General features: G+C 42.9%; 1 protein-coding gene across 1 annotated transcript in view; it reads left to right on the top strand.

Annotated features, from left to right (window-relative positions):
- ntrk3a (neurotrophic tyrosine kinase, receptor, type 3a) overlaps positions 1-26,141 on the top strand; it is a 374,839-nt gene that overhangs the window by 315,291 nt on the left and 33,407 nt on the right. Inside the window, exon 14 of the mRNA XM_056282433.1 lies at positions 15,770-15,900. Within this exon, the coding sequence (XP_056138408.1) occupies positions 15,770-15,900 (131 nt within the window). The remainder of the gene's footprint in view (positions 1-15,769; positions 15,901-26,141) is intronic.

Consider the following 26,141-nt stretch of genomic DNA (forward strand, 5'->3'; position numbering starts at 1 on the left):
TATCCCGATACAGGTTGCCTTTTAATACTGGGTGTAAAGAGGCCAGAGTATCAAACTAGTAATTCTGCAGGTGATCTAATACTTTTGTTAAACAGCGTGTCAAGGTTTTGTAACATCATAAGAATTGTTTTCAACAGACCCACCCCGAGCGGCTGATGAAAAGTTCTTCGTTACCTACTCTTTATCATATAAAATGAAGACCTTCGTCCGCATTTTGTATTCACTATGTTTAATCAGTGACATAGAAAAACACTGAAGAGGGGCGTCCGGGTAGCGTAGAGGTCTATTCCATAGACCGCTATGCTACGGAATAGGTAACACGGGGATCACGGGTTCGAATCTTACCTCCGGCTTGGTCGGGTGTTCCAACAGACACAATTGGCCGTGTCTGTAGGAGGGAAGCCGGATGTGGGTATGTGTCCTGGTCGCTGCACTAGTGCCTCCTCTGGTCGGTCGGGATGCCTGTTCGGGGGGGAAGGGGGAACTGGGGGGAATAGCGTGATCCTCCCATGTGCTACCCCCCCAATGAAACGCCTCACTGTCAGGTGGAAAGAAGCAGTTGGCGGGGAGAAAAAGGGGAGGGGGGGGGATCAAAAAAAGAAAAACACTGAAGAAAAATTTCAAACAAATTGTTAGCTCCACAATAAATACCACCTTTTACTTTATTGTCTCTGTTTCTGTCACTGATACACACTCATCCATAATGGCACGTCATAATTCCCTCAAATGTACAAAGAAAATAGCTTTTCTTTAAAATTTAATTGATTCTGTGGTTACATAAGTAATTCATATATTCACCTGATCTTGATGGTATGAATTTTTTAAATGAACATATCTTATTACGCAAAACATGCAAAAGATTTTATAAAAGACGTGTGTTGCGAGTGGCATAGGCGGTGCTATTAAGAGGCTAGAGGAAGCGTAGCACTGAAAAAAATTTAACCTTCAACAAAATCCTGATTTTCTTTTGGGCAGTAACTACTTGCAAATATTAAAACTCACTACTACTAGCCTAACCTATATCAGGAAAGCTGCAGGACGGAGACCCAGAAGCAGAGACATTATTATTATTATTATTTCAAAATTCATGAATATTCTTTTTGAACGTTCTTGTTATGAATTTTATTTCTGCTTGTTCTATTTCAATACCAACCAATGAGACTATCCTAGCGTACAATAATATGCGCTTACAGTCGCATAGCTGTCCAGTTCATTTAGTATCTTGTGCACTGCTAGATTTACTTGTAATACTCTAGTCACTGAGGTGGAAAAAGCTATGATTCTTTTCTTTTTCAACTTACTGTGAATTATGTCTCTAATGTGTTGGTAAAATAATAAGCAAGAAACCGTCCAGACCCACGGCCCACCTGATGCAAGTTGCGAGAGCATCCTACTAAACGTCCCTCTCAGGTCGTCCGGGCGTGAGTGAGCGAGCGAGTGAGGGAGAGAGCGAGTGAGTGAGGGAGCGAGTGAGCAAGCAAGCGAGGGAGGGAGCAAAGAAGGGAGTGAGTGAATGAGTGAGTGGAGTGGTGAGTGAGTGAGTGAGTGAGAGACCAAGTGAGGGAGTGAGTGAGTGAGGGAGAGAATGAGTGAGTGAGTGAGGGAGAGAGCAAGTGAGTGAGTAAGGGAGCGAGTGAGTGAGTGAGTGAATGAGTGAGTGAGTGAGTGAGTGAGGGAGAGAGCAAGTGAGTGAGTAAGGGAACGAGTGAGTGAGTGAGGGAGAGAGCAAGTGAGTGAGTAAGGGAGCGAGCGAGTGAGTGAGGGAGGGAGAGAGCGAGTGAGTGAGTGAGAGAGCAAGTGAGTGAGTAAGGGAGTGAGTGAGTGAGGGAGGGAGGGAGGGAGGGAGAGAGCAAGTGAGTGAGTGAGGGAGAGAGCAAGTGAGTGAGTGAGTGAGGGAGAGAGTGAGTGAGTGAGGGAGAGAGTGAGTGAGTGAGTGAGTGAGTGAGTGAGTGAGTGAGAGGGAGAGAGCAAGTGAGTGAGTGGGTGAGTGAGGGAGGGAGAGAGCGAGTGAGTGAGTGAGTGAGCGAGTGAGTGAGTGAGTGAGTGAGTGAGTGAGTGAGTGAGTGAGTGAGTGAGTGAGTGAGTGAGAGAGAGAGCAAGTGAGTGAGTAAGGGAGCGAGTGAGTGAGTGAGGGAGAGAGCAAGTGAGGGAGTGAGTGAGTGAGGGAGAGAGCAAGTGAGTGAGGGAGGGAGGGAGCAAGTGAGGGAGTGAGTGAGTGAGGGAGAGAGCAAGTGAGTGAGTGAGTGAGTGAGTGAGGGAGGGAGAGAGAGAGCAAGTGAGTGAGTGAGTGAGTGAGTGAGGGAGGGAGAGAGCGAGTGAGTGAGGGAGGGAGAGAGCAAGTGAGTGAGTGAGTGAGTGAGTGAGGGAGGGAGAGAGCGAGTGAGTGAGGGAGGGAGAGAGCAAGTGAGTGAGTGAGTGAGTGAGTGAGTGAGTGAGTGAGTGAGTGAGGGAGAGAGCAAGTGAGTGAGTGAGTGAGTGACCACAATTTGCGACGCATAGCCCACGGTGACATGTGTGTGGCGCCATGGGAAAAGAGCTTGTAAAAAATAGGGCTTTGAGATCCTCTGTCCACCAGCCACAGCTTATATACGTGCACACAAACACCTTTTTCCTTCTGAGATGTATGACTCTTAAACAAAACAAAACACACATCTCTGACTGGTAAATGCAAATGGACTTCAGGATAAGTGAATGTTAATCTGTGTGAAGAATGAATGGAATTATTCTGCTGCGCCATCTCAGTTTGAAGACGCCAGAGTTAATAATGTACAGGCCTAATAGGACATTTGACTGTAATTTTGAGTCAAATGCTCACAGCTGAATAAGGTTCATTGAGTTGTATTTTAGCAAGAGGAGGACTTTCTTATTTGTAAGTGCCGCTCTAGCTGTTGGGTTAAGCTAATTTTTTTTTCTGAAAATCCTCGGAAATTTAGCTTTCCCATACCTGATGCCCTAGCGCCGCTTATGGCGAATGGGGTGCAGTCTCTGTCTCGAATTAGGCCAGCTGGCTCGAGACGGGGCTAAACACTGCTGCACCCCACTGAGGACTTAGACCAGCGAGCCTGGGAGAGATGCTACCAGAACATAGACTCACATAAGCCCTCACCCTTACAAAAGACTTCTAACGACCATTTATCTTTAGTCTGTTAGCATGTTTTTAAACCATCTTTGTATTTCGATAAACGAGCTGTTGCACCCTCATTGGTTTCCGTGTCTCTGTGCTGGGGAAGCTTGGCTGTGGCTCTGATTTGCCAAGCTGTGTTATAGCTGCAAACTAGAAGAGAAGTCTGTTCGGGTCAAGATTATAACAATTATGTGATCCGGTCCATTTCTCTGTCACCTTTGTTCACATTCTCAAAATGTAAAGAAAAAAGCCGTCTGCCCTAGATTCTCGGCAACACGACACTCTTGTAGAGCACGCCGGACAATCTGATTTTATTCATCATTAAATCCCCACAAATGAATCCTCACTGTCTTAAGTGCAACAGAATCATTAATACAGTCTCATTTCCATTTAAAGTATTGTAAATTACACTTTACTCAGGCAGGACTCTCTCACAACTTCACTTGTGCCAAAGTATGTGATTGAGTAATAACCACCTGACAATATGTGAAGTCGTATAGATACTCAGCCAATAGAGAAATTAATTTAGAAAAATAACGGGCTTGTTCATGTGGGGATTTGCAAAGGTGTAAAGAAGAAGAAAAAAAAGCCTTTTTTTCTGCCTCAGGCTGAGCTTATGAAGGTGATTCCTATGAGTAATTATATGGTATTTAGAGGGGTCTTTGAGCTGACGGTAGACTATTTCTTCTCTCCCCCACTGTCTTTCTCTGTATATCATTTACCTCTCCTCGTTGCCCCTACCTTCTCCGTACCCATTGCTCTATCTTTTTCTGCTATTTTCTCCTCTCCCCCACTTTATCCCCCCTCACAATCTTGACACTTCTGCCTCTCTCTTAGTTTCTAACTCTCTCTCTCTGTCTTTGCAGTGTTCACCCTTCTTACCACCTTCTCTGTCTGTGCCCCTCTCCCTCGCTCCACCTTGCCATTATTGCACTATTCTCTTCGCCATCTCTCTTTTTTCCCTCTCTTTCTCTCCCTGTCTCTATTGAGCACAGATAGTATTCTGCCACTCCAGCGTAGCGAATCACTTCTTGCTTTTACAGCCACATAAATCTCAGCAAATCCCTTGGAGACAAAACACATACACACACATACATACACACACACACACACATGCACACACACTTGCACACACTCTCAATGGGCAGACAGACGTGCATACCGTACACACATATACACGTACACAACTGCTGTTGTGTGGTCGCCAGTGGTGATGCCGTTCCATCATAAGAGTCACCTTGTGTGGTTATCACCCACCATATTTCTGGGTGAGCTGATACTGTGTGTGTGTGTGTGCGTGCGTGCGTGCGTGCATGCGTGCGTGTGTGCGTGCGTGCTTGTGTAATGTGTGCACACACTTGCCCGTCCTGCCTCTGTGTCTGCGATCATAAATCCACCATCATCATCATGTGAGCTCATGCACGACCCACTGGTACACGTGCTCTTTCACAGTCTAGTTCTCTCTCTCTCTCTCTCTCTCTCTCTCTCTCTCTCTCTCTCTCTCTCTCTCTCTCTCTCTCTCTCTCTCTCTCTCTCTCTCTCTCACACACACACACACACGCATTGATCAAACAAGCCAAGTAAATCTCACAGGCACCGACCGTAGATTTACATAATGCTCCACAGCAGCATAACAGAATTTACCTTTTGCCACCCTCCTTTTCTCCTTCTTATACAGTGATTCAGCTTTGATTTGTAGTTTTTTATCAATATGTGGACATGGATTTATGGACTCGCCTAGCCAGGCAAGAAGCATATGCATGTCCAAAAAAAAAATGTGTTGTGCTTAAATGCTACCAAATGTCTACATAAGCGAAACAGATTTTGTCAGTGGTCTGAGGTCTTAACCTGTGCAGAGGCAAGTACAATCCAGTACTCGTGTGTCAAACCCTGGTATTGTCATGCATCATTGAAATACTTTCACAGGGGCCTTCCACTACTTTGCAAGTGTCTTGAGGGTTATAAGAGCACTCTGGCTTTGCTAAGAGAGTTCATTGTCCACCTAACATTGTCAGATGAAGGGCGGAGGCGGCTTGTGTTCGTCACATGAATGCGTCTCTGTCTGTGTCGGAAAAAGCAGTGGTTCGGCCTGGATTCGCCTTGTCACGGAAGTGGCGAGTCGTCTCCTTCGAGACTGCCGGCCGGAGAGACGCAGTTGGCATTGGCGAACGCATGCAGTACGAGGGTGGGTGTTTGAATTAAAAAAGGGAGCGATTGGCCACTAAATTGGGAGAAAAAGGGAAAAATCTGAAATAAACTTAGGAAAAACATTGTCAGATGAAAACTATGCATGTCTAGTGCTTGTGTGGTGTTTTACAGCTTTTGCACAATGGGCACATTTTCTGTCACCCATGATATTCCATCGTTACATTTCTACATTGTTCACAAAAGTAGCAGCAATGTGACAAAAGATTGTTAAGGATATCAATTAGTGTTTTTGCAATCAGGTTTATGTAATCCCATTACATGTAATGAATGATCCTCCATTGGAGATTCCCTCGTCAAAACTTTCACACCCGCCTGGAATTTTCCACTAAAACATGCGCAAAGATCTCTGATGGTTAGGGACCAGACATTTGTCTTTAGTGAAATGAGTAGTGAAAATTGTCACTAAATTATGTAATCGGTTCTTTGATTATTATTTTTTTTAAAGTTACTAAAGTGTACCATGAACATCAGGATGGTAAACATGCTGAAATGGGTTTTGTAAAAAATTTCAATAAATGTTTGCTATTTAATAAACTGGCATCATGTAATCATCAGCAAATTTGTTAGGGCAATACCACATGCACGGCACAGTGGTTAGCATAGTTGCCTCGCAGCAAGAAGGTCCTGGGTTTGAGCCCCGGGGTAGTCCAACCTTGGGGGTCATCCCAGGTTGTCCTCTGTGTGGAGTTTGCAGGTTCTCCCCGTGTCTGCATGGGTTTCCTCCGGGGTGCTCCAGTTTCCTCCCACAGTCCAAAGACATGTAGGTCAGGTGAATCAGCCGTACTAAATTGTCCCTAGGTGTGAATGTGTGTGTGTTGGCCCTGTGATGGACTGGCGGCCTGTACAGGGTGTCTCCCCACCTGCCACCCAATGACTGCTGGGATAGGCTCCAGCATCCCGCGACCCCAGTTGGGATAACTGGCTTGGATAATGGATGGATGGATGGATGGAATACCACATGCCTTTCCACTGCTTACCCCTCCCAAGGAGGGGTAAAAAAAGGACGCACTTACCCTCTCTACTGACCATTTTCTTGTGGGAAAAATCCAATATAAATGACAAGGCTAGACAAGAGATTTTATTTTGTCACATATACTTCCATATATTAATGTAATTCATATTTTTCCGTGTCCTGTGATGTTACCTGTGGGAACATTTATATAGTTTACTTTGAGGCTGTTTACACCTGCAATAACATGTGTCTTGGGTGATCTGATCATAAGTGGACAGCTCTAAGGTGTTTTTCAAGGCAAGCCAAGTCATCCAAGATGTTTGATGCACTTGTAATATATCTCTATGAGCTTTTCAAAACTTTCAGACGTCATGGACAAAGTTGTTTCGCACTACAATATGACACTGTAGGTGCGAGAATGAGTATGTACTTCTGCTTATGCAGAGGACTTCAGTTGAGTAGGTTGTCCTTCAGTGTGGCTCAGGATATTTTTTAGCTCACACATTGCTAAAAAAAATGTGGCCATATGCGGCCCAGACCACCTCCGAATGTGGTCTGAGTGATCAGGTGGAATTTGTCCTCGATGCGTCTTGGGTGCATTCACGCCTGTACTTACAGCTGTCAACTTCTGATCAGATTACCAAGCTGCATGTTAATGCCAGGTGTAAATAGGGCCTTTGTCAGGTTTTAGCTAGCACACTATGTGTATCTACAAAGAAAATGACTCATCCTTGGCAAACCCAGTTTTCTGCCCTCTTCTTATCCATGACTGCCTGTAAGATCTTGTGTAATTGCGACATGTATATGCGAGGATAAGAGTCCCTGAGCTCATTACGGACTTGCTAATTGCATCCTAGTAGCAGAACGGTTGACTTATTCAGCTAACCTGTTATGAGTGGGTATGGGTGAGGATGCAGCCATTCAAGGATGTGCAAGAACCAGTTTGTGTGTCAAGTGTGCTTTTGAATATGTACACCTGCCTGCTTGCATCTGTTTATTTTTGCTCAAATGTGTGGGCTCCTATTTTGTGCTAAGCTTGTGTGTATGTATGTGTGTGAACACATCCCCACTATGCTGGGGCCATTAAGTCAAGCCTGCAGCAGTAGGTGTTTGGTTTGACATTTTTTGGGGGGAAATGGTTCAATTGTGTTCAAACTTGCAATTCAGACTTAACTACTATGTCCTCAAGGTTTCTTGTCAGGCAAATAATGTGAAGTGTACTAAAACAGTTTGATACTAGTTGAGTTGTAGTTTGTAACAAATATAGTCTCTCTTCCTGAATCAAGCTCATTAAAACATGCACATGGCTTTTCCTGTCAGGTCCCTGGCTTGGCTATTGTCGACTTGACTTTTTAGTGCCCTAAAGTACAGAATAGAATGATGATATTGAAATGGTGTAGGATTTAGTTTGGGTCTGTTTAAGGTCAGACACCATCTTTCTTTCAGCAGTTATTCTGTGCATTCATCAGCAAAATTACCCAGTCATGTAACTGCCCTAAAGGAATTATATAATCCTTGCAGTTTTAAATAATTTTGTCTAATCAAATTTAGATGTTGGTTCTAATGTCTGTCTTGTTGCCATACCAACCAGATAAGGCTCATGTCTGAAACCTAATCGGTTGGATTTTACATTCCCATGCTCAAATTTCCATGCTCATTTCTAGGATTTGAAGCAGAAGCAGAAGAATAAATGCTTTTATCAAATCAAATTAAAACAGGCACACAAGGAATTTTACGCTGTTAATTGTTGCCTACCAGAAGGTTACAAGACAAAATGTATTAGATATCTTCAGAACTCTAATTTGAAATACAAACCTGAAAATTACTTTATGGATCGCTATTCCTTTGCATTAATAACTTAAGTTGGGCCAAGTGTATTCAATGCCCTTGAGCGATCAGTTAACAAGATCCACCTCTGTTGATTTTGAATTCACCTATGTTCAGTTAGTTGCATGATTGCACAGTAAATATATACTTTTTGAGGTCTAACGGTTGATACAGCAGATCAGATCAATCATGCTGTCATGAAAACAAAGGAACTGCTTGTGGAACTGCAACATAAAGATTTTAGGAGGAAAAAAATGGTTAAGTTTATGAAAAGATTGGCATAGGGCGTCCGGGTAGTATAGTGGTCTATTCCGTTGCCTACCAATACGGGGATCCCAGTTCGAATCCTCGTGTTACCTCCGGCTTGGTTGGGCATCCGTACAGACACAATTGGCCATGTCTGCGGGTGGGAAGCCAAATGTGGGTATGTGTCCTGGTCACTGCACTAGCACCTCCTCTGGTCGGTCAGAGCGCCTGTTTGGGGGGGGGGGGAACTAGGGGGAATAACATGATCCTTCCATGCGCTACGTCCCCCTGGTGAAACTCCTCACCGTCAGGTGAAAAGAATTGGCTGTCGACTCCACATGTATCGAAGGAGACGTGGTAGTCTGCAGCCCTCCCCAAATGGGCAGACGGGGTGGGACAGCGGCCGGGGTGGCTCGGAAGAGTGGGGTGATTGGCCAAGTACAGTTGGAGAGAAAAAAAGGGGGGGGGCATCCAAAAAAATGGCATAACTGGTCCATTTTAGGAGCATTGTATAGCCCAGTGTTTCTCAACCGGAGGTCCGCGGACACCTAGTGGTCCGTGGTGTAATTGCAAGGGGTCCGTGAAAATAAAATATCTTTATACATTTATAGAAATAGGATTATTTTACTCAAATGTGACTGAGACCTTTATCTACCTAAACTATAAAGGGTAACAGGACTTTTTTCTCTAATTACATCTGTTTCACAAGTGTAATTTATTGTATTTTAATAAGAGATCTCGCTCCCGTTTGCATTGTTAAAAGTTACTGCATAAAAATTCTGTTGTTACATATATCTGAAAGTTACTGCATAAGAATTCTGTTTTGTTAACTATATCTAAGTTACAACTGAAAGCTCTTATTTTTGCCCCAAAGAGTGAATAAATGCTATAATGCAATTTAAAATGCAGTTTCTACTGTTTCTATCAAATTGCAAACCCCCTCCCCCAAGATCAGGTGGAGGGGTCCTCAGGGTAGATCAAAAATACGCAGGGGGTCCAGGACCCCAAAAAGGTTGAGAACCACTGGTATAGCCCATATGGCAAAACCCAAACAGTACCAAGATCAGGAACTCTTATCAAACTGAACAAACGGACAAAAAGGGCAATCATCAGAGAAGTGACCAAGACACCATGCACAACACTCACAGTTGCAGTGCTCATTAAGTGAAATGGTAGAAACAGCCCCAGAGTTCAACAATCTCCTCAGCACTTGAGATTTGGCTTTTTTTTTCTTTTTTTTATAATAGTGTCTAAAAAGGCCAAGATGTGAAGCTTTCTGGAACATTTTGCAGTCTGATGAGACTAAAATTGAGTTATTTTGCCTGAAAGGAAAGTATAAACCAATAGCCCAACACCTAGGTATCACCACCCCTCCCATCAAGCATGGTGGTGGCAACATAATTTTTATAGGCTTGCTGTTTAACAAGAGGGACTGGAAAGCTTGTCACCATAAAGGGCAAGATGGATGGAGCCAAACACCAGCAAATCTTTGAGGAGAACCCATTCCAGTCAGCAAGAGATCTGCGACTAATGATCTAAAGCAAACAGCAAAAACTTCAAAGGAATGGCTTAAAAAGGGCTAATGTTCTAGAATGGGCCATTGAAAGTTTGCGGGATGACCTTAAAATTGCTGTCCATTGACACGCCCCATCTCGTTTGGCAAAGTTGGGAAAAAAGTTACATGGAGAGATGAGCAAAAAACTGTCGTTGCAAAGCTCATACTGACATACCCAATAAGTCTCACAGCTGTATTTCTTCCTTAATGACAAAATGGGGACTCAACTCTGAAATGTGTGGAATTTGTGGTGTGAGTAGAAAAAAAAATCAATGCAATCGAAGTTGGACAAAAATGTGAAACAATTTCAAGAGGGGTGAATACTTTCTAAAGACACTGTGCTGTGTGTTTTTATATATATATATATATATATATATATATATATATATACGTGTCTGTGTGTGTGTGTGTGTGTGTGTGTGTGTGTGTGTGTGTATAAAATGTCCTCTTGCTTTTTCTTCACTCTTTCTTCACTCTCTGTCTGTCTCTGGGCCCTCTCTTTCTCTTATTTTTCTTGCCAACCTTTCTGTCTCTATCCTCCTCCACTACTCCTGCCTCATAGTTCATCTCTGATTCAGCTCATTGTCATGTCATGGCTGCAGGCTGTATGTCGGAATGTGTGTCCTTATGAGTTTGCGTGTCTACTCTGGGTGTCGGAAGGTCTAAGGAGCCGACAGTAGCTGAACTAGCAGTGGTTGTGTGGACATGTCTGTGTGCATGTGTGTGCGTGTGCATTTGTGTTCATGAGTATATTTTTGTGTGTGTATACATGTGTTTGTACATATGTGGGTGCATTTGAATCTCAGTTTCTTCAACCTTGGCAGCCCCAATGATATGAAATTTTCCGTGATTGTAGCATTGCATGTGAGGCTAGCCACTTAAGTTTTTTTTTTTTTAGTTCTTATTTAATATACTGTGTGCACATAAGCCATACACCTAGAGGTTGGAGTGGGCCATTGAGAGGTCTGCAGCCATTCAGCCTCATTTGCTGCAATCTTTTCTTCCTTGGAGTACTTTTTTGCAGCACGGTATCAACAAAGGCTAAGTTCGCTGGCTGGCATGGAATTTGCTCCTTGGAAACTTAGCTGATTGAACATTCTGTCAAAGTGTTTTAGGACCTGTTAGTGCCCTGCAGACTTCAAAAGCATAACCCTTTATGATATGTATCTCCAAAATGAGCCAGCTTTTGTGTAGCACAGAATTTAATCTTGAGATTGTATCATGTTTTGATGAATAGGTTTTGAGGAATCTGTAGTCTCACATACAAGATTGAGTAAATTAGTTGTTTTGGTATTGGGCCATGTGATGTGGTATTTAAATGGCTGGAAACAGCCTGGTTGTTGGAGGCTCGTATACAGTTAAGGTCAAAATTATTAGCCCCCTTTATGAAATTAAACAAAACCCTTAACTTTTCCATGGAAATGACCATAACCAAAAGTGTTTATAGTTTAATTGCTTCCAAAAGAACAAAGACAAAATCTCCACTAAGTTTGATTAAGATATTTTACTGATGCGCTGAATTGAAACAAGAAAAAACAAAAATGGCAAATCCAAAATTATTAGCCCTCTGACAATTAATAGTCAATAGTGTAACCTTTCTGACTCACAACTGACAACAACTTCTTATGGTAGCTCCTAACTAGGTTGGCACATGCCTCTTGAGAGATCTTAGACCATTCTTCCATGGCAAATTGTTCCAGCTCATCCAAATTGTGTGTTTTTTTAGCATGGACATGAACCTTGAGCTCCTGCCACAGATTCTCAATAGGATTGAGATCTGGGCTCTGAGAGGGCCACTCCAGGACCTTGATTTTGGTGTCCTTCAAAAAGTTTTGGACCAACTTGGATGTATGCTTCAGGTCATTGTCTTGCTGGAAGACCCAGCAGCGACCTAAAGCTGGACTGGCAGCATATTTCTTTACGTTATCCTTCAAAATGTCAACATAATCTTCTTTCTTCATGATCCAATGCACCCGAACAAGGTTCCCTGTGCCCGAAGCAGCAAAACAGCCCCACAGCATTATGCTCCCACCACCATGTTTAACTCTGGCACCTGTGTTTTTAGGGTTGAAGGCCTCTCCCTTCCTTCGCCAATCAAAAGCACCACCCATGTGCCCAAACAGTTTAAGTTTTGTCTCATCAGACCAAAGGACAGACTTCCAAAATTCATGCCCATGTTTCAAATGTTCACGGGCAAACTTCAGTCTGGCTTTGATGTGCTGCTGTGTGAGCAATGGAGTTTTTCTTGGACGATGACCATGATGAAGAGCCCTCACAACAGTCTTCCTTGAAACATCAAGACCAGAAGAGGCCAGTTCAGCAACAATCATCTTGGCAGAGATCCAGAGATTTGTGTTGACATCTCTGACTATTTTCCTCTCCAAAGTTTTTGAAATCTTGCACTTTCGACCACGCCCAGGTTAGTTTCTAACAGAATCTGTCTCCTTGTTCTTTGCAGTGATGCAACGTACAGCTGTTCTAGACACTGTGAAATGCTTGGAAATGGCACTATAGCCTTCCCCCTTAAGATGAGCATCCACTATCTTCTTTATGAGTTCCAGACTGATTTCTTTACTTTTTGGCGTGATGAAATTACCAAGAATTTAAGAGTAGTTCCTTTCAATCAAGTGTTCAAGTGCCTCTAGCCCTGTTCATTGGAGTCCCTTAAGTAAAGTCCAATGCTGATTGATTGCTCAGGTGTGGTTTGAAAGCAAAAAATCACACGGGGGCTAATAATTTTGACCACTTCAATTTTCACTACATTTGGTATAAAGCAAACCTGAAGATTTATTTTACATTCCAAAATGTACCAAATCGGGGCCTTATTGATAAATGTTTTACTATGTAAAGTTTTATGAATGACGCAAACATTGGGAAGAATTTTAGGGAAATGTTCTATAGTTCCTTGGGGGCTAATAAATTTGACCTTACCCTTAGGGTCATGTTTAGGTTTTACATGGACCTTCCTTTATATATGTCTGCTTTTACATTATCCCGCAGGAATTGGTATATCTTTGCAGTCACTTGAAACGTTAGTTACATTGTTTCAGAAGAAATGTTACAATCCAGTCCAAAAGTTGGCTGAGATAGCCAGCAAAATTTTTGTTCATACAGATGATAATGTCAGAAGTCAGATGTTAAAAGATGTCAAAATCAAACGTGGGAACATACTTTAACATTGACACTCTGCAAGCTGAAGGGCTGGTTAAGTTGACAGTACACACACACACACACACACACACAGTGACTTATCCTCTTCCCAACCAACAATGTTTTGTTTTTTCTCAATTTCTCTTATTACACCTGTGTTTCACCTCTCTCTCCTTTCCTCTCCTGAAGCTTTACCATAGCTTGAAGAAAAAGACCATCAGCCAGTAAATTGCCTCCTGCTGTTAAGCCTATTCAGAGTCTTCTGAACGACACTGCTGTGGAAGAATTTTCCTACAGCAAAATAGATTCTCAAAGTTGGCACTTGTAGGCTGAAAAGTTCAGTTCACTTTAATCTTGCTGTTGCGGGCATGGGAGACCAGCGGCGTACAGTAGTTCTGATGGACTGGCTCTCCGACCGTAGAGCAGCAGTTCTTTTTATACAGCGAATAGCAATATACCTAGCATGTAGTTTAAATTCACAGGGTTGTATCAATTTCAGTCACAATAGCATGAAAGACTTACTGGCTCCAACAGCAATGTGAAAACAATGTAGATGAATTAGCATTGAATACCATCAGGTCTGGCCTGGGACATGGATCGGTGTCGGTTGCATGAACACGAGTCATTGGGATACAGAAAGGGCGATCAGCTCACGGGGTGAGAGAGGAAGAATCCTCCAGGGTGTAATTATCAGGTGACAGACAGCTCAATGAGGCTCAAATTAAGTAAACACCTATGTAAAAGAGGCACTCAGAACTTGGTACCCTCCTGTCCGAAGGAAAGCCCTTTATTATAACAAAGGTGGGGAAAAAAAGATATTTCCACACTGCACACAGCAGAGTATGAGAGCGAAAGAGTTTTGAAGGCAATCAATTACACAGTGCTGCGCCATGGCTGGAGAGCATCTGCAGGCTACTCCAGCCAAGATCTGAGTTGTTTGTGTTGACTGCTAAACAGATGTTTGTCACAGCAGAAGTGTGTATCCCTATTGTGGAAGACCTGCACATCCAGGAAGGCATCTGAGCTACCTGTCTAACATTTGCAATGACTTTGAGATGCAGGGTGAACTCAGATATGGGATAGACACAATTAAAACTGTCAGAATAAGAGGGATAGAATAGCCCTGGCCTTCCCAAAATGCTTTTTGGAGGAACAGAACAGAAAAGAGGGTTATGCTTGAATAAAGGATGATGCTATCGGCCTGCACCTATCCTGCTTTAACATGAGTATGACGTTCATAGAGGGCACCACGGTGGCGCAGTGGTTGGCACAGTCGTCTCACAGCAAGAAGATCCCGGGTTCGAACCCTGGGGTTGTCCAGCTGTGGGGGTCATCCCAGGTCATCCTCTGTGTGGAGTTTGCATGTTCCCCCCGTGTGTGCGTGGGTTTCCTCCCACAGTCCAAATACATGTAGGTCAGGTGAATCGGCTGTACTAAATTGTCCCTAGGTGTGTGTGTGTGTGTGTGTGTGTGTGTGTGTGTGTGTGTGTGTGTGTGTCAGCCCTGTGATGGCCTGGCGGCCTGTCCAGGGTGTCTCCCCACCTGTCGCCCAATGGCTGTTGGGATAGGCTCCGGCATTCCGCTATCCGAATTTGGATAAGCGGCTTGGATAATGGAAAAATGGATGAGGTTCATAGAAGACCCCCAGCCTGCATCCTGTACAAACTGTCTGCCTTAGCGTTCATTATAGCTCTGATGACTGACAGGAGCGTGCAAGATGTAATCTCACAAAAATACACATTTTGGGATTTGGGCAACACTGCCATTAAACACACACTACAACACAGTGATTTTGTCTTTTTTTTACTTAAATTTAAAATCCATAAATTATGTAAGTCGCCATGCATTGAAACAATGAGCACTAACCTCTGATGAAACCTTTCCCATTAAAACGGCAACAATAATCATTTAGTGTCAAGATTTTACCATACAATTCATTAGCATAAACGTTTCATCAGAAGCTATTTGCATAAAAGTCACTTTTGACAACAAGTCAAATGGCAGCAGAGTTTTGACTATAGTAAATCAAACATGATTATGTTGATTGTTTTACTTGCGTTTACACATCACCATCACCAAGGAAGGAAACGAGAGAGTGGGTGGGTGGTTGCCTTAAAACTATCACACAACACTTCGAAGCACACACATACTTGTATTGACACTATGTAACTTGAGGTGTGCACGTGTGTGTGTGTGTGTGTTGTGTTTGTGTGTGTGTGTGTGCACGCGGTATTCTAATTTGTTTCCAAGTGGAATAATTAGTGCTGGTACTCATAGCCAGGGTTAACATTGTCATTAACATCAGGAAAATGTTGGTGGGCTGGCTTTGTTATTTGCTGTCATACTTACTGTGTACACACACACACACACACACACACACACACACACACACACACACACACACACACACACACACACACAGATGACCTACAGCAAATGAGATGTCATCCAGACAAGGGTACACAGGAGTGTGGCTATCCGTGACAGACTTTTGACATAAATCCTCAAATTCTAAAATCAGTCGAGGCATCACAGTCTAGTCATTGTTCGACGCCCTACTTAAGACTCAGTCATCCAGACCCCTTGCTGAAGAAGCCTCTGGGAGAGGGCATCTTTGATCGCTGTGTTTTAAGCAACAATAGTAGTGGATCCATTTGAAATGCCATTAATTCACTCCTCTCCCTGGTGCCGTCTCTCTTTCTCTCAGATGTTCAGCATATTAAGCGTCGTGACATCATTTTGAAGAGAGAACTCGGCGAGGGGGCCTTCGGCAAGGTCTTCTTGGCTGAATGCTACAATCTGAGTCCCACTAAGGATAAGATGCTCGTGGCAGTCAAGGTAAGAGTCTCCGTGTGTGTGCCTGTGTGTTAGCATTGTAACTATTCATGTGTGCACCCTGTCACGTCTCGGGCCTCGGTTCAGGGAACACGGGAAGCCTTTAATGGACCGCAGACTCACAGAGGAAGTGTCTTTGTGAATAAACTTAATATGTACTGTATGTGTTCACTTTCAACCAGGCTGAAGCCTATAGGTCAAATCAAATCAAATGTCTTTTTATTTCGAACATGCAACATAAAATGAAAAATAACCAAGCATTAAATGAAAAAAAAAAGAAAAAAGAAAAACAACCAGAAGATAAAAATCAAACCAGAAGAATGCAATTATGTGTATAATTTAATGTTCGAAAAAGAGCAGGAGGAAGTTACTACTTATGATTTCCTTCCCCCTCTCTAATGCTCAGTTAATAAACCTAAATAATAAACTTTAGTTTTTCACACATCAGAGTATGTCATTCTCAATATCTATCTCAGGATGACTCAGTAAAAAGAAAATAGAAGCATAAAAAATAAAAGCAATAAAAAAAAAAAGACCAATGAGGGGGTCCGGGTAGCATAGCGGTCTATTCTGTTTCCTACCAACACGAGGATCGCCAGTTCGAATCCTCGTATTACCTTTGGCTTGGGCGGGTGTCCCTACAGACACAGTGCAGCGACCAGGACACATACCCACATCCGGCTTTCCACCTGCAGACACGACCAACATAACGGCTCCTCTGGTTGGTCGGGGCGCCTGTTTGGGGGCGTGGAACCAGGGGGAATAGTGTGATCCTCCCACACGCTATGTCCCCCTGGTGAAACTCCTGACTGTCAGGTGAAAAGAAGCGGCAGGCGACTCCACATGTATCGCAGGAGGCATGTGATAGTCTGCAGCCCTCCCCGGATCGGCAGAGGGGGTGGAGCAGCGACCAGGATGGCCCAGAAGAGTGGGGTAATTGGCCGGATACAACTGGGGAGAAAAAGGGAGAAAATTTCAAACATAAAAAAATAAAAACAAAGAAAACAATAACAATGATTTCCAAAAACAAAACAATAATAACAGCATAATATTTCTTAACTGATTTCAGTTTTTGCTTTTGGCTTTATGTGGGAAATAGGCTAAATGCCTGAAACCTCCGAGACAAACCTCCAGAACAATGTAGGCCCAGTCTGCACACCCCTGTCAAGAAAACCAAGTGATTGGTGTTTACTGCCACACCGGGTAGATTGTCATAACATCACAAAAACGTCAATGCAAACTTTTAGGGGTCATAATGTTAAAGAGAATATGCCAAAAAAACTGCTGATGTATTAATGTTGTGGTGCATTATGGAACCTGCATCCGCGTTTAAAACATCATCCAAAGCGTCTCCTTATCACAGCCCAGTTGTGACAGTACCAATCCTCAAACAAGCGCCAAGCACAAACTATTGTCTTCTAAGCCTGTGCTTGATTTGTTTTTGTTTGTTTTGTTTTATTTTGTTTTGTTTTTTATCGGCATTGTTGCAGAACACCTTAATATGAGCATCCCTACTCGGCATCATGTCTGCCAGTTAACAGCTAACTGGGCTCATGTATGTATGTAGTGGCAGACGGCCAATGTAAACATGACTGTAGCCCATTGCATTCACTCTGGGCTATGCCAAGTCAACGTCCGCAGTGTGAACAGTCGGCAGGTGAGCGACTTAATCAACTTTTACCTGGCATAAACGAGACACGGGTTTATAATGCACCAGTGTTTTGAAAGGCAGTGTGAGAGAGATTATTTTTTGCAGACATTGGTTCAGGTTGATAGGGAGTCTTGCCAAATTGCCCTGAGCATGTTTGCAGGCTTATCACATGGAGTTATAATGAAAACCAAAATGGGAAGTCTCTCGCTCTTTTCGCTCATGTCTTTTTTTTTCTTTCATTTTACTGAAAGTTGAAAATCTTTGGGAAACACTTCATAAACTTTGGGATAGCACAAGTAGTAAGTGGGCTTACTTTCAACACGGATAAAGTGATTATTCCAATGTTTGAGTGCTTCAAAGATCCAGCTACATTAGGCCCGAGATGGACAAGGTGGCCGACTTCGTTGGAACTTTTTGCCGATGGGAAGGGACTCGTCGTCAACGATGATACACCAGCTGTAACTATGCAGCGCAGGAGAGCATTGCTTTTACATCCTGCGGGGCCAGAAGTACACGATATATTTTTCCACCTTGCCTAATGCAGGAAATGCAGCCGATTATGATGCGGCAGTGCAAGCTATGAATGCTTATTTTGTATCGCGAGTTACTATAACTTTTGCGTGGCAGTCATTTCATACACTTTCACAAAACATAACATTGGCATGGTGAGAAAAAGAAACGAGCCATGATCCAAAATCAGAGGTCTGGAGTGAACTGTGAGTTCAGTGTACCATTAGCGCCTTACCATGTGTGTGTCTGTAAGAGAGAGATACCTGGATAGCCTGCCGTCTGTTGACAGAAGAGAGAAGAAAACAAGCTGATTCAAAGGCTGTGTTTGCTAACATAAGAGCAGTGGCCAGGAGCTCTCAATCAGTTGGTTCTCAGCAGACTTCCTGACAACCAGGTGACAGGATGCACTCACTCACACACTTATTTGCATACTCACACACTCATTTGCATACTCGCAAACTCATTTACATGACTTAGCACACACAGTTTTCCCAGAATCATTTACAGTTCCCATGTGGGCAGAGATTAGTGCCAGCAGCAACTACATTTGGATTGTATAAATTTGAATTTGTTTTACCAAAAAAGGATTTGAATTGGATAAATGTGTTTTGTGTTGTCCAAATGGAATCTAATTTCCACGTTTAAAGTACTACACCTAAATGTTAAAAAAAAGTAAGATTTGGGTTGCAAAAAAACCAAAACAAAACAAAAACAAAACAGGCTTTTCCTTTGGCGTAAGAGTATGAAATGGAATTTTGTCTTTATTGAAGTCCATGTTTGCTGTTTATTTCTAAATTACTTGAATTTAAAATTCAACAGTCCAATTCAGCACTTACAAGGATTTTTATAACACATTTCTACTCAATTTGCTGGCGGTGGTCGACGATCCTCCTGTCTGACCAAACCACTTTGCTTACTTTATCTCCTGCAGCAAGCTCAGAGGAGCCGGCTGAACAAGAGCTGGATCAAATCTTTGCTTGATTTCATTTTTCAGGTTCCTGCATGTGTCTCGGAGATTTGCAACTGAATTGTAAGAGGTGAATTTGAACGTGCGTTGAGTGTTGAATTTTGCCTTCTGGCACACTTTAAGGCGAACGTTGAACACAATAAAGATGAAATTCCATTTCAAACCCCTACATTCAGCTTCAAATTCAAAATCAAAAACCGTGTTCAGATTCAAAATGGATGAAACAAATTCAAATGTATACGATTCAAATACAATTGATACTTTCAAATTCAGTTTCTGCTGGGACTAATCTCTGACCATACTTCTGTTTTTACTTTGCATGGTTTAGCATCTTTTGTTTTATTTATTTATTTATTTGTATGTTTTGCCTAAATGCAGTTAACAGATTGAATCTGTACTGTACTGTGAACTGGATTGGTGCAGCATCAGCAGTAATGCAGACATTTTACCGGACCATTGTGGTGAAGAGGAAGCTGAGCCGGAAGGCAAAGCTCTCAATTTACCAGTCAATCTTCGTTCCAGCCCTCACCTATGGTCATGAGCTTTGGGTAGTGACCGAAAGGGTGAGATCGTGGATACAAGCGGCTGAAATGAGTTTCCTCCGTAGGGTGTCTGGGCTCAGCCTTAGAGATAGGGCGAGGAGCTCGAACATCCGGAGGGAGCTCGGAGTAGAGCCGCTGCTCCTTCATGTTGAAAGGACCCAATTGAGGTGGTTCGGGCATCTGATTAGCATGCCTCCTGGGCGCCTTCCTTTGGAGGTTTTCCTGGCATGTCCAACTGGGAGGAGACCCTGGGATAGACCCAGAACTCACTGGAGGGACTACATGTCCAATCTGGCCTGGGAATGCCTTGGGATCCCCCCAGGAGGAGCTGGGGGGGCGTTGCTGGGGAGAGAAACATCTGGAGTGCCCTACTTAGCTTGCTGCCACTGCGACCCGACCCCGGAGAAACGGCTGATGATGAGATGAGATGAGATGAGATGAGATTGAATCTGTACATTTCAATATCTGCTGAAGTCAATAGCCTTTTCCTTTAAGAGAGGCCAAATAAGTTTTAAGTGTTGCCCTGATATGCCATTCATTGGAGCCCTACTTTGGCTTTTATTTATTGTAATGTAATTCAGACGTTTTTCTTTATTTCTTTCTTCTTCTTTTTTTTTTGCTGCAAATGCAAGGGCTTTCATCAGTGACCGAGAAGCTCTAAGTTTTGGCTCTTTGTTTTGAATTTTGTATGGCAAAAGATAGTATCTAGTAAAGATTGCCACTTTAAGGTAAATATTGTCCCAAGTAACTACACTCTACACTGTTCATTTATAACATTTAGTCGATACCTGACAATCCTGTATAAACTTTCTATATGACTTGTGTTTAATATATCCAAATCATAACCCACACAATCCAAACACTGAGCACGATTATTATGACCAATGCATGTATGCTGCGGTGCTTCGAGTGTGTGAAAAACATCATCATGCAGAGACAGATGGTTTTGTATCACCAATACAAGATGTTGTTATGTCTGTGACACAGTTGTTATGTTTTTGGGTTTTTTTCTGTGCATGGCAGATTTCAACCCTCAATGCCATTACACAGCAGTAAGCCGTGATCCTCAGATGTTTGTCCTAGATTCTCACCCAGATTCAACAGCTACACTTTACAAGTGTCAGACACTCAAGATTTGGTGCAGCAATACATCTGTGCATTATAATGTTAAGAAAAATATGGTATAACTCAATAACTCCCCTCCAGTTTTTTTTATTAGTTATTATTCATTTTTTATTTACTGAATAAATAGACACCGCTCAATAGACAATCCCAACAGACATGATTTGTGGCCACTAGTTTTCAGAAATACTGCAAATGGCGGAAAGAAAAAAAAAGATTGGTGGGGCACAGACACAGTAGAGAGGAAGTCTAACACCAGAGTAATTGACAGGAGTTTGTCCCATGTTTTCAATGGCACAATGCTGATATGCTGACAGTGGCGTTATCATTATAGTTCTCAAATCCAGTTTGCCCATGGTCATGTGGTGAATATTTGTTATATTTGCGTCATGTGGCAAGGCACTGGTTTTACATGGTACTAAACATTTCCATATGCAATTTGGGTTGAATATTGGTTGAAATATAAAATGTATTGCATGACTTTGTATGACAGGAGCACTGGAATATAATCTATACAGAATTAAAAATTAGTTAGATTGACAAGATTGATAAAATGTGTCTCAATCTTAATATAGGTAGTTATTTCTGTACATTCATGGATGTACAAAAACATGTAGTAATATGCATCTGGTTACATATTGATCTGATGATTGCTGAATCAAACTGAGAAAATTAATGTAGTGTATTTTTCAGTATGCTGTAATGGTGGTGAAAACTTTGACACGCTAAGGTGAACTGCTAGCAATATTCTAATTGCCCAATAATATTCTAAATGCAGAACATATTTGTGCAAAAGCTATTACATATCTTAACAAACCTTTGTAATGCTTTTACAATAACTCAGAATGAGAAAGCTTACAACTTAAATTAATTCAGGGGTTAGGAAGAAATAAACAAATGGATTATGTACATGCACACGCTCAAAAAAAAAGATGGCGAGACTTCTTTTAGTCATACATCCACACACAGACACTCAAACAGTGTGCACACGCCATCAGACAGATATGTTACCTCCCCTTTTATGTCATCTCTCTATATAATGAAATTGTAAATCATTGGCAGTTAAATGATGCCTTACCAATGCCACTTTATTGCAGTGATATAACAGAAATGAATGTAGCAGGGGTAAAGTGATATGTACAGTAGAAGACATGTTGCAGTGAGGGTGTCAAAGTGCATCTTCTGCTGTATGCTGCTTGATAAAGTAAAGCAACCATTGACATTGCCAAATGGAGACTGTGACCGCAAAGACAACAGAAATGTCACGGCTCCAGTTGTTTCCCTCGTGTTTCTACATGTTTCCCTTGTTCCTGGTGTCTCCTGTTTTCCCCTGTCTGTCTCTGTGTGTATGCATGTGGTGTGGGCGTGGCTTCCTTCAGTGGCACTCTCTGGCTCCCTCCTGATTTGCAGCTCATTCACCTTACCTCCCCAGCCTGCACACCTGCCTTCCATCAACTCAACAGTATATCTACTTTGGTTTTCCATCCACTCATCGCTAGACCGCTGTTTCAGCCACTGTGGCAGTTCTCGGCTGCCCTGCAATTGTATTTTGCGTTATCTGTATTTACCGTGTCTCCTTGTGCTTCCAGGATCACTACTCTGGTTCCCCCGATTGCCTGCCTGCTTGCTTAACCTCTGACAACCGTGTTCACTTCTTTGTCCGTCTGTCCTGCTCAGCTCAGCCATCTACCATTCTGCTCAGTCCAGCTCTTCATCCGCCATTACCTCTCTACTTTCTGCCTTGCCTGCCATTCTCATTCACCCTTATTCCTACAATAAACCCTTACATTACTTACTTCTATTGTATCTGGCTGCATTTGGGTTCACCTCTGATTATAACAAAATTATCTGGCTTACATAGACCCTCATGGCACCCTCATGGGACAACAAGATTAGGCCCTTTGTGATGTTGTGGAAGCCCTCAAGTCACTCTCGACCAACGTGGCCCAGATTGGACATCAAGTCAACCAGGTTTCCACACATTTCTCCTCTCCGGCCCCTGAAGCCCCAGCTATCCTCCTGCTCCTATACAACCTTCAGCCCAGCTATCTCTCCAGCCCAGAGAACGTCACATCCCAACACCAAAGCAAGACTTGGGAACTTGCAGGTCTTTTCTGATCCAGTGTTCCCTCTACCTACATAACCCATAAGGCAAAAATATATTATATTATGGCATTACTTAAGGGGAATTCTTTAGCCTGGGCATCAGCTGTGTGGGATAGCCAGTAACCTGTTGGCTGCTCTTAGCTTTGTCTTGGAAATGAGAAGTTTTTGATCACCCTGTTAACAGTAGGAATGCTACCAAATGCCCCCTGTTTCTGCGTCAGGGTTCCCGCAGCGTAGCTGAATATTCAGCTGAGTTTAGAACCATAGCTGCAGATTCAGTTTGGAATTATACTTCACTTCAGGGGGTGTTTTTCAATGGGCTATGTGATTCAGTTAAAGACGAATTAGCGGCTAGAGATTTTTCTTCAGCTGAAGAACCCATGCAAGAGACTGCCTTTCACCGACTGAATGCCTTTGAAGGATGAAAGTGGCCATTTCCTAGCCTCCTGCTCCCTTCGGCCAAGGCTCCCAGTAAGAGCAGGGATTCTGGTGGGCCAAACCACCTCCCCACCAGTTCCCCAGTCCAGAAAGCAGCTCAATGCCACACTTACAAACCCCAATTCCAATGAAGTTGGGACGCTGTATAAAACGTGAATAAAAACAGAATACAATGATATGCAAATCCTTTTCGACCTATATTCAATTGAACACACTACAAAGACAAGATATTTAATCTTCAAACTGATAAACTTTATTGTTTTTTGTAAATATTCACTCATTTTGAATTTGATGCCTGCAACAGGTTCCAAAAAAGCTGGGACAGGGGCAGCAAAAGACTGGGAAAGTTGAGGAATGCTCAAAAAACACCTGTTTGGAACATTCCACAGGTGAACAGGTTAATTGGAAACAGGTGAGTGTCATGATTGGGTATAAAAGGAGCATCCCCGATAGGCTCAGTCGTTCACAAGCAAGGATGGGGCGAGGGGCACTACTTTGTGAACAACTGCGTGAGCAAATAGTCCAACAGTTTAAGAACAACATTTCTCAATGTACAATTGCAAGGACTTATCTATAGTCCATATTATCATCAAAAGATTCAGAGAATCTGGAGAAATCTCTGCACGTAAGCGGCAAGGCCGAAAAGCAACATTGAATGCCCATGACCTTCGATCCCTCAGGTGGCACTGCATTAAAAACCGACATCATTCTGTAAAGGATATTACCACGTGGGCTCAGGAGCACTTCGGAAAACCATCGTCAGTTAACACAATTCGTCGCTACATCTACAAGTGCAAGTTAAAACTCTACCATGCAAAGCGAAAGCCATATATCAACAACACCCAGAAACGCAGCTGGCTTCTCTGAGATGGACTGACGCAAAGTGGAAAAGTGTGCTGTGGTCTGACGAGTCCACATTTCAAATTGTTTTTGGAAATCATGGACGTCGTGTCCTTCGAGCTAAAGAGGAAAATTACCATCCAGATTGTTATCAACACAAACTCCAAAGGCCAGCATCTGTGATGGTATGGGGGTGTGTTAGTGCCCATGGCATCATGGGTAACTTGCACATCTGTGAAGGCACCATTAATGCTGAAAGGTACATACAGGTTTTGGAGCAACATATGCTGCCATCCAAGCGACGTGTTTTTCAGGGACGTCCCTGCTTATTTCAGCAAGACAATGCCAAGCCACATTCTGCACATGTTACAACAGCGTGGCTTCATAGTAAAAGAGTGCTGGTACTAGACTGGCCTGCCTGCAGCCCAGACCTATCTCCCATTGAAAATGTGTGGCACATTATGAAGCAGAAAATACAACAACGGAGACCCTGGACTGTTGAGCAACTGAAGTCATACATCAAGCAAGAATGGGAAAGTATTCCACCTACAAAGCTTCAACAATTAGTGTCCTCAGTTCCCAAATACTTATTGAGTGTTGTTAAAAGGAAAGGTGATGTAACACAGTGGTGAACATGCCCCTGTCTCAGCTTTTTCGGAACGTGTTGCAGGCATCAAATTCAAAATGAGTGAATATTTGCAAAAAAACAATAAAGTTGATCAGTTTGAACATTAAATAGCTTGTCTTTGTAGTGCATTCAATTGAATATAGGTCGAAAATGATTTGTAAATCATTGTATTCTGTTTTTATTTACGTTTTACACAACGTCCCAACTTCATTGGAATTGGGGTTTGTATATGGAACCAATAGTCTCTTCCGTTTTGTGCTTTGGTGGATTCCGGAACTGATGAAACTAACTCGGAATATTCATTTACCCACTCTATAGTCCCCTTAATGCCCAAGCCCTCAAGGAAAAGCTCCTCACTTGAGTAACTCACGTTACGGAGCCCCTGCATCTCATCTTATCCAGCAATCATCATGAATCCATCCAATTCCACATCATCTCCTCCCCTTATACCCCCTTGGTCCTCAGTCAACCCTGGTTAAAACTACATAATCCCCACATTGATTGGTCCACCAATTAAGTTCAGAGCTGGAGCTCTTTTTGTCATTCATCTTGCCTGAAATCTGCCGTTGCCACACTGAACCCCCCCCCCCCAGACCTGTCATCTATTCCCTCTGTTTACCATGACCTGGGAGGAGTTTTTAGTAAGCAGCGAGCTCTCTTTGCCCCCTCATCGCCCTCATGATTGCACCATTGATCTGCTCCCAGGAGCTCATTTGCCATCCAGCCGCCTGTTCAACCTGTCTAACCCTGAGAGAGAGGTTGTGGGGACTAACGTTCACAACTCCTTAGCCGCAGGTATAGGGCCATCATCCTCATCCTCCCCTGTTGGCGCAGGTTAATTCTTTGTCACCAAGGAAGACCATTCATTGTGGCCCTGTATTGACTACCGTAGTTTAAATAACATAACAGTTAAAAATGAATATCCTCTTTCTCTGATGAAGTCTGCTTTTGATTCAATCCAAGGAGCCACCATCTTCTCCAAACTCAACCTCATAAATGCCTACCACCTGGTCCAAATCAAGGAAGGAGATGAATGGAAAACTACCTTCAATAACCCTCTTAGCTACTTTGAGTATTTAGTCACGCCCTTCAGATTAATCAATGCCCCTGCTGTCTTCCAGGCTCTTGTCAATGATGTCCTTCTTGATTTTCTTTTATGGAGGAACATGTCCAACATGTGAGACAAGTTCTCCAAAGACAACTGTTCGTCAAAGTGAAGAAATGTGAATTCCATGTCGCCTCTGTTGGTTTTTCAGGATACATCATTGAGTGGACAGGTGAAGGTGGATTCCGAGAAGATTCAGGCAGTAGCAGAGTGGCCCATACCCACATCCCTGATACAACTTGTGGTTTCCACAACAGTGGTTTCCGGGCTCACTAATTTTTATAGAAGGTTCATCAGAGACTACAGCCATGCGGCCGCGCCTCTTACCCAACTCA

This window comes from Lampris incognitus, chromosome 6 (genome assembly GCF_029633865.1).
Source record: "Lampris incognitus isolate fLamInc1 chromosome 6, fLamInc1.hap2, whole genome shotgun sequence".
NCBI classification, from domain to species: Eukaryota; Metazoa; Chordata; class Actinopteri; order Lampriformes; family Lampridae; genus Lampris; species Lampris incognitus.